The 8,198-nt window shown below is 46.0% G+C and overlaps 1 protein-coding gene across 1 annotated transcript; it reads left to right on the forward strand.

Moving 5' to 3' along the window:
• The first annotated feature begins 236 nt into the window (after positions 1-236).
• Positions 237-3,179, forward strand: CCN1 (cellular communication network factor 1). The gene is made up of 5 exons (XM_080655459.1): positions 237-591; positions 866-1,076; positions 1,425-1,781; positions 1,905-2,116; positions 2,230-3,179. Exons 1-5 carry the CDS (start codon positions 529-531, stop codon positions 2,530-2,532), a joined length of 1,146 nt encoding a protein of 381 aa, XP_080511585.1. The 5' UTR covers positions 237-528; the 3' UTR covers positions 2,533-3,179.
• Positions 3,180-8,198: the final 5,019 nt, after the last annotated feature.

Raw genomic sequence — 8,198 nt, forward strand, 5'->3', positions numbered from 1 at the left:
TCCAGACCAAGTTCTGAACTCTCCCCACCCCCCCCCACCCCCCATCCGTCCACCACCCTCACGCCAAAAGGAGCCCTCCCCTATACAAGTCGTTATTTAAAGTGGAAAAACGAAAGATTGTTTTCTTGGGTCCCGGACCAAAAAAAAAAAGTGCAACGGAGCCAGGGGAGGCGCTTGGCAGCAGCCCGCGCCAGCGAGCATTCCTGAGATGTTTGAGAATTCTGCAAGGCACAGACAGAGCCGACGTCACTGCAACACGCGGCGCCGCCGCCGGCCCATATAAAAGGCGGGCTCTGCGCGCTGGGACAGACCGCGAGCGAGAGCGACCTCGAGCATCACCCGCGCCCTCCGCTCCTCCTCGGGAAGGACCTCGACAGAAGGACCTCCGCAGCCTCTCGCCGCCCGGCCCTCGCCTCCGTGCCGCCCGGCCCGCCGCACCCGTCGCCCGACCCAGCCGCAGTCTGCCCGTTGCGCACCGGCGTGTTGGCGTCTTTGCTTCCGCGCTCGTCGGGACTCCTGCGCGCCACAATGAGCTCCCGCACGGCCAGGACGCTCTTCACCGCCGTCACCCTCCTCCAGATCGCCCGGCTGGTGAGTTCTTTTGCCTCCGCTTCCCTGTCCGCTCTCACAGCCCCTCGTCCTCTCCCCAGATTGCCCACGGCACAGAAAAACTAAACTAAAAAGTTCGGGGACGTTTCGGGTGCCTCTTTCTTTAAGTTCCCCTTAAAGAGGTGTCTGGGGCCTCCTGGCCGACGCAGCCCTGCCCGGGGTGACCCGGCTGACCGGATCGGAGACCCCCGTCCCGTCCCTGGGCGCCCCTCCTGCTCACCGCGCTGAGTCTCACGCGAGTCTTCTCCCCCTCCAGGCGCTCTCCTGCCCCGCCGCCTGCGACTGCCCCCTGGAGGCGCCCAAGTGCGCCCCGGGAGTCGGGCTGGTCCGGGACGGCTGTGGCTGCTGTAAGGTCTGCGCCAAGCAGCTCAACGAGGACTGCAGCAAAATGCAGCCCTGCGACCACACCAAGGGGCTGGAATGCAATTTCGGCGCCAGCTCCACCGCTCTGAAGGGGATCTGCAGAGGTAAGATGCTTGTGGTTTGGCCCCTTTAAAAAAATAATAGTCCCCGTAGTCCAGGAGTTTAGTAATTTTGAGACCATGTATGGTGATGCTTTGTTGTTGGTAGCTTGGCAGAAAGGCACATGATTTCAGCAGTCTGGAATGCAATTCAGTGTGTCTGGGCCCAACGAAAAGCGCATACGGAAAAGTGATTCCTGACTAACTTATTGTTCTGGTCTGCAGTCTCTGGGGAATTGTAGGGAACTTTACCATAAATTGAATTTAACAGCAGAAATATGTATGAGTTTCAGGCCGTGGTTCGGAATCTTAACTTTATCCTCTTCTCCCTTTCTCTTTTGGTGCTCTTTGCAGCTCAGTCAGAGGGCAGACCCTGTGAATATAACTCCAGAATCTACCAGAATGGGGAAAGTTTCCAGCCCAACTGTAAACATCAGTGCACATGTATTGACGGCGCCGTGGGCTGCATTCCTCTGTGTCCCCAAGAACTTTCTCTCCCCAACTTGGGCTGTCCCAACCCCCGACTGGTCAAAGTTAACGGGCAGTGCTGTGAGGAGTGGATCTGTGATGAGGATGGTACCAAGGACCCCATGGAGGACAGGGACGACCTCCGGGACAAGGGGCCCACATTCGATGCCTCAGAGGTGGAGTTAACGAGAAACAACGAGTTAATTGCATTTGGAAAAGGTGGCTTCCTGAAGGGGCTCCCCGGTAAGTTAAAACTGAGCCCCTAAAGCCTGGTACTGAAACACGTTCCTTTATAGAAATGAAGACTTGAATCTGTTTGTTGTCAGCAAGCCTCTGAGAAGTCTTTCCTCTTGTTTGTCTCTCTAGCTTTTGGACAGGGCCCTCGCATCCTGTACAACCCTTCTCTACATGGCCAGAAATGTATCGTCCAAACAACTTCATGGTCCCAGTGCTCTAAGACCTGTGGAACTGGTATCTCCACACGCGTTACCAATGACAACCCTGAATGCCGCCTGGTGAAAGAAACCCGGATTTGTGAGGTGCGGCCTTGTGGACAGCCCATGTACAGCAGCCTGAAGGTAAGTTTCTGCATTGCGGGTACCTGTTGCTGGGCAGCTGGGTCAGATGGGAGCCTCTCTTCCAAGAAAGAGAACCATTGCCCCTAACTTTCTTTTTCTCGTCTTTCTTACAGAAGGGCAAGAAATGCAGCAAAACCAAGAAATCCCCAGAACCGGTCAAGTTTACTTATGCTGGATGTTCAAGTGTGAAGAAATACCGGCCTAAGTACTGCGGTTCCTGCGTGGATGGCCGATGCTGCACGCCCCAGCAGACCAGGACGGTGAAGATGCGCTTCCGTTGTGAAGATGGGGAGATGTTCTCCAAGAACGTTATGATGATCCAGTCCTGCAAATGCAACTACAACTGCCCGCATGCCAGTGAAGCCGCTTTTCCCTTCTACAGGCTGTTCAACGACATTCACAAATTTAGGGACTAAATGCCACCTGGGTTTCCAGCATAAGGGTGGACAAAAGGGGGAGAAGAGTGCCGGAATCATGGAGACATGGGTTGGGGCGGTGGGGGTGAAGGGACTCATTGTAGAAGGGATGCATTGCTCATTCGTGAGTAGTATAAGGTATTTTGAAACTGCCAGGTGTGCTGGTGCAGATGGACTCTAATGCAGCTGTCATTGGAGAATACTTTGCTTCATAATATTGGAGCACATGTTACTGCTTCATTTTGGAGCTTGTGGTGTTGATGACGTTCTGTTTTCTGTTTGTAAATTATTTGGTAAGCGTATTTTTCTCTAGGCTTTTTTCCTTTCGGTTCTGCAATTGTAAGATAGTAAGATTAGTGGGACAGTGAAAGCCTTCATCCTCTGACAGAAGTAACCGGGAGGGGTTTCATTCCTTCCCGAAGGGGACACTCTGTGAGTGTCCGTGAGAGGCAGCTATCTGCACTCTAAACTGCAAACAGAAATCAGGTGTTTTTAAAACTGAATGTTTTTATTTATCAAAATGTAGCTTCTGGGGAGGGTGGGGAAATGTAATACTGGAATAATTTGTAAATGATTTTAATTTTATATTCAGTGAAAAGAATTTATTTATGGAATTAATCATTTAATAAAGAAATATTTACCTAATATCTGAGTGTATGGCATTCCATATTTTTAGAGATTGTCCAAAGTCATTGGAAGCAATCTAGATTATTCATTCAGTCATTCAAACAGGATTTATTGAGCGTCTGCTTTGTGCCAGGATCTGTTCTAGGTGCTTGGGATAGAACAGGGAAATGACCTACATAAATAAAACAATGATTGCTTTATATCTTCAGTAGAGAAAGATTGTTGCATTTAAAATAATCTGCATTAAAAAAAAACACAAAAACACATGTATTGAACACCAGGCATTGTAAGAAGCACAAGAAGGAATCCAAAGCCAAGTTTGTGATTTAAATAATAATGCATTGTTTTTATAAGAAATCGAAGCCCAGGGGTCTCCCTCACCCAGTCACTGGAGGTGGGTATAGTAATTTATCATTTTAATCACCAGGTTATTGTGCATGTCACTTCAGGAGAGAGAAACTTTAATGAAAGCAGTCCGTAGCTTGCACATATCTACATTTGGGTAAGATTAAGTATAGTTGGATAATGTCTTATAAAAGATGGCTTGTTTATAACTTCATATTTTACCAATATTGTTTCAAAAACTACTTAAAAATTTGCCCTCGGTTGGGATCAGAGGGAAAAAAACACCTTTGAGTCTATAGGAGTCAGTTTGTTTTCATTGAATAAGCTCGAAGCAATGACTTGTGCTAATCCTAATAAGCTGGTGATTAGGTAAACATGCTGCTCAATGCAAAGGAATGCAAGGAATTTCAAGTACTTTTCCACTAGCATGAGGGCCAAGCTATCCCATCCCCCTTTCCTTTTTATAATATACATTATATTGATGGAGGCAGAAGCAGGTAGAGTTGGCTATCCAGAAGGTCAAAGGCTAGATGTAGAGCTTTCCTGAAAGAAAAGGACCTGAATCATAGGTCTAGGAGAGGTTGAGAAGGCTGTGTCAATGTTTGTGAAAATGTTGGTAGCCTGTTTTAGAAGAACCTACATCTTGAGAAAGCGCTGACAATAAACCTTTTATAGAGAGAAGTTTTCCTTTCATCGACCCTCTTGGCTCCTGTTCAAATCCACAGTGAAATATTTCAGTCTGCACTTGGTTAAGAGAGTACTTGAATTTTTAGGCAATAAGAAAGTGCTTTAAAAGGGAAGGAGGGGGACAGTTCCTGGGGTCCTATAATAGTGATTTTTCAAAATTGTTTAATTTTGATGCTTTAATGAAGACCTACAGAAAAGCAATATCTAAGCATTGGTTTTAAAGCCTTACTGAAATGCATAAAGATTAACATAAATGTATTGGTAAAATTTATGGTCAAAGGCCTTCACTCTTCTGATTTTGACAATGTCTCGCCTGAAATATTATAATCTGTGCCTATGTGTAGTCAGTGTTTCTTGCCTGAGGCATTCAAGTGTAAGGTATTTGGGAATTTAAACACCACCTGGTTCAGTCTTGGATGCAGTTAAACTTGTCAGTGCAATATAATATGTGAAACATAATAAAGGTGTGAGGTTTTTGAGGTGCAGTCGTGTTGAACAGACATCTAAATTCATAGATAAAATTTACAGATTCCCAGGAGCCAATCCTGAGTTATTTTCCTCCAACACTAGTGCCTAGCAAAGTACTTCATACACAGAGGTCAAGGAGTGATAAATTATAGATCTATTAAGTGTGTAAGGAGGTGATATCTGTCCAAATAAGCTCAAATGTGAAACAAAATCTAGCATGGGAAAACTGGATCGTTGGGTCATTAATCTTATTGTAATAAACACAAGAAGAGTAATGCATAACCACCGATTCTATTTAAATAAGATTGCTCAATTAATAAAAAAAGTGAATGGATGCAAATTATGTCTATTTTATTTGGCTATAGAAAAAAGTGAAGAAATTCAAAGTAGTTGAGAATGAAATTATGTGATTTAGAACATACAACTTTTATCTAGGTCCAGCATGGAGCTCTACCTCCTGCAAATATTGAGAAAACAAAATAAAAACCCATGCATCTGCATATGAAATGGCAGTTACACATATAAACATTCATCATAATATATATGTACCCCTACGCACACAGCGAAGATGGTGTGTTGTTCTCACTTTCTAATCCAAAAGACCCTGTGGGTTTCTGTTTGTGTGTGTGTGTTTTTATGTTTGTTTGTTTGTTTTTTTGGATAGAGATGTAAGAACTCATCTCTATAATAGTTAAAAAATGACCTCAGAGTCTTAGGAATTCAATGAATTTTAAGAAATATTCAATTGGACATTTAGAAGTATGGTAAGTAGTCAAACCATGAAGATTTTCACATAAATGCGTGTTCTGTCTACTCCACAAAGAGGTGTGACTGGGTCAAAATTAGCAAAGCATATTTCAGTTATTTTTCCAATAGAGAGACCAGACTTGATTTGTTCACAACCTCTTTTCCTGCCATCTGGCAGTATTTGAAGGTCAGCTGAGCAATAGCAAGGGTCCAGGAGGACCACGGTACAGAACAAAGCCGTGTTCTGCTCAGAGGGGCAGGTGATGCAGTGGAAAGAATCATGTCTTTTCGCACCAGCTTTGCCATTAATTTACTGGGTGACTCTGGGCAAGTTTCTGGATCGTCCTCTCCTGTTTTAAAATGGAACAATAGCTCCCAGCATTTTTGCCACTCAAAGCCTTATGTTTCATATACTCTCTATGATGCATTGATTCCCGCACATTGAAAACTTCATCTCCGTAAGCAATTGAATGTATGAAGTGAAACTGCTCAGGCCTTTCTGTGGGCAAAGGAACTCATCTCTATTGAAAATGTAACGTTGATAGCCCTCTTTACTTTCTAACACACCCCTGGTTATAGGACGTGGCAATCCCTGGATCTCACAGTCAGTAGGTCCATATGTTCATCTCCCTGTACAGCCCTGATAGCTGGGCCTCACTAACTCCCTGCCCTAAATAACTCATTCCTCAAACAAAGCACATTGTGAAGCATGACAATGATGTATGTGTCCTATGAATAGAACAGATTTATTTGTGACCTATTTTATTGGTGGTGGGCAACACTCACCGATGTAATTTTATAAAATTACACAAATACTCAGATGCATTTGTTAGTGCTTTATAGTTTCCACATATTCTGCTTATATATTCTGAATCAGCACCTTTCTTATGACCAAATCTAAGCCACCATCATCTCTTGCCTGAATTACTGAAATGGCCTCCTCACCTGTGGCATATTGTATTTTCCAAAGGTGGTGGCAATAATGTCTTCCCATCCCACATGCCTTTCTGCAATGTGACCCTGTTGCATCAGTAAGTAGGTGGGGTTTAGTTTTCCACCCTCTTGGATGTGGGTGGGCTTTCTGACTGCTTGAATCAATGAGTATCTGAGAAGTGATGCAGTGTGGTGCCAGTTCCCACTGTAGCATGGGCTAGGAGTTCCTACTCCCTCTCTGTCTCTGAAATGAGCTTCCATGTAAGAAGTACAGCTCCCCTGCTACCAGCCATCTCTAAGAAGCCCACACCACACAGACAGGGCCTAGAGGATGAGGTGCCATGTGAAGAAAGAGAAAGGCCAGGGCCTCGCTGGTGTGGCTCAGTGGTTGAGTGAGGACCTATGAACCGGGAGGTCATGGTTTGATTCCCAGTCAGGGCACATGCCTGGGTTGCACACTCGATCCCCAGTAGGGGGTGTGTAGGAGGCAGCTGATCCATGATTCTCTCTCATCATTGATGTTTCTATCTTTCTCTCCCTCTCCCTTCCTCTCTGAAATCAATAAAAATATATTTAAAAAAGAAAAAAGAAAAAATATGAAAGAGAAAGGCCAGGGAGCACCTGGGCATCACACATGCATGAAAAGACCATCTTGGCAGTGGATCCTCCAGCCCAGCTGCCTCACAAGCTGATGTCTGTGAACGGGAGATGAACTGCCAGTCGAGTCCTTACCAGAATTCATGATCCATAAAATAGCAGACTAATGGTTATTTTAAGACCCTAAGTTTTGCTTGTTGATTGCGACACAGCCATAGATAACTGAAACATCACTAGGTTCCATTCTTACCCTGAAATGCTCCATTGTCCTTACAGGAGCCAGAGTGAGCCTTTAAAAATGTAAATCAGAACATGTCCATCTTAGCTGAAAGGCTCCGTGGCTTCCATTGCTTTTGGAATAACATTCATCTCCTTGCTTGGCACACGGGTCCTGAACTCTCCCTACTTCTTACCCCTCATCCTCACTCTCTATGCTCTCACTTGCCTTTTCCTCTTTGAAATAAGCCAAGTGAATCACTCCTCAGGGACTTTGCACTAGCTGCTGCTCTGCCCCCAGTGCCCTCCTATTTGATCTAAACTTCTTATCAGGCAGGTCTCAGCATAAATGCTACCCTCTCAGTGACCCTCCTTCACCACCCAGTCTGAAGTAGTTCATTACATTAAGCAATTTTATTTATAGCATGGCATTTAGCACTACCTGATGGTTTCTTGTTCATTTGTCATGCCTGTCCATCTACAATCCTATCTAATAAAAGAGTAATATGCAAATTGACTGTCACTCCAACACACAAGGTGGTTGCCCCCATGTGGACACAAGGTGGCCGCCACAAGATGGCCAGCAGGGGAGGGCAGTTGGGAGGGACCAGGTCTGCAAGGGAGGGCAGTTGGGGGCGATCAAGCCTGCAGGGGAGGGTAGTTAGGGGTGACCAGGCCTGCAGGGGAGGGCAGTTAGGGGCAAACAGGCTGGCAGGGGAGCAGGTAGGCATCAATCAGGCTGGCAGGGGAGTGGTTAGGGGGTGATCAGGCTGGCAGGCAGAAGCGGTTAGGGGCAATCAGGAAGGCAGGCAGGCGAGCAGTTGGGAGCCAGCAGTCCTGGATTGTGAGAGGGATGTCCGACTGCCCGGTAGGATCCGGCCTAAATGGGCAGTCAGACATCCCTCGAGGGGTCCCAGATTGGAGAGGGTGCAGGCTGGGCTGAGGCACACCCCCGTGCACAAATTTCATGCACCAGGCCTCCAGTAACCTCTATAACAGCAGAAAGTTTTGTCTGCTTTTTTCACCACTATAAAAGCATCACTCGA

Source organism: Plecotus auritus, assembly GCF_963455305.1.
Source record: "Plecotus auritus genome assembly, chromosome: 2".
Taxonomy (NCBI): Eukaryota; Metazoa; Chordata; class Mammalia; order Chiroptera; family Vespertilionidae; genus Plecotus; species Plecotus auritus.

What these genes read in the sequence shown, in the direction of transcription:
- CCN1 (XM_080655459.1), top strand. Translation starts at nt 529, where the DNA reads ATGAGCTCCCGCACGGCCAGGACGCTCTTCACCGCCGTCACCCTCCTC. An exon ending in TCCTCCAGATCGCCCGGCTG is followed by an intron (nt 592 to 865) that starts GTGAGTTCTTTT and finishes CTCCCCCTCCAG; the next exon opens with GCGCTCTCCTGCCCCGCCGC. An exon ending in CTTCCTGAAGGGGCTCCCCG is followed by an intron (nt 1,782 to 1,904) that starts GTAAGTTAAAAC and finishes TTGTCTCTCTAG; the next exon opens with CTTTTGGACAGGGCCCTCGC.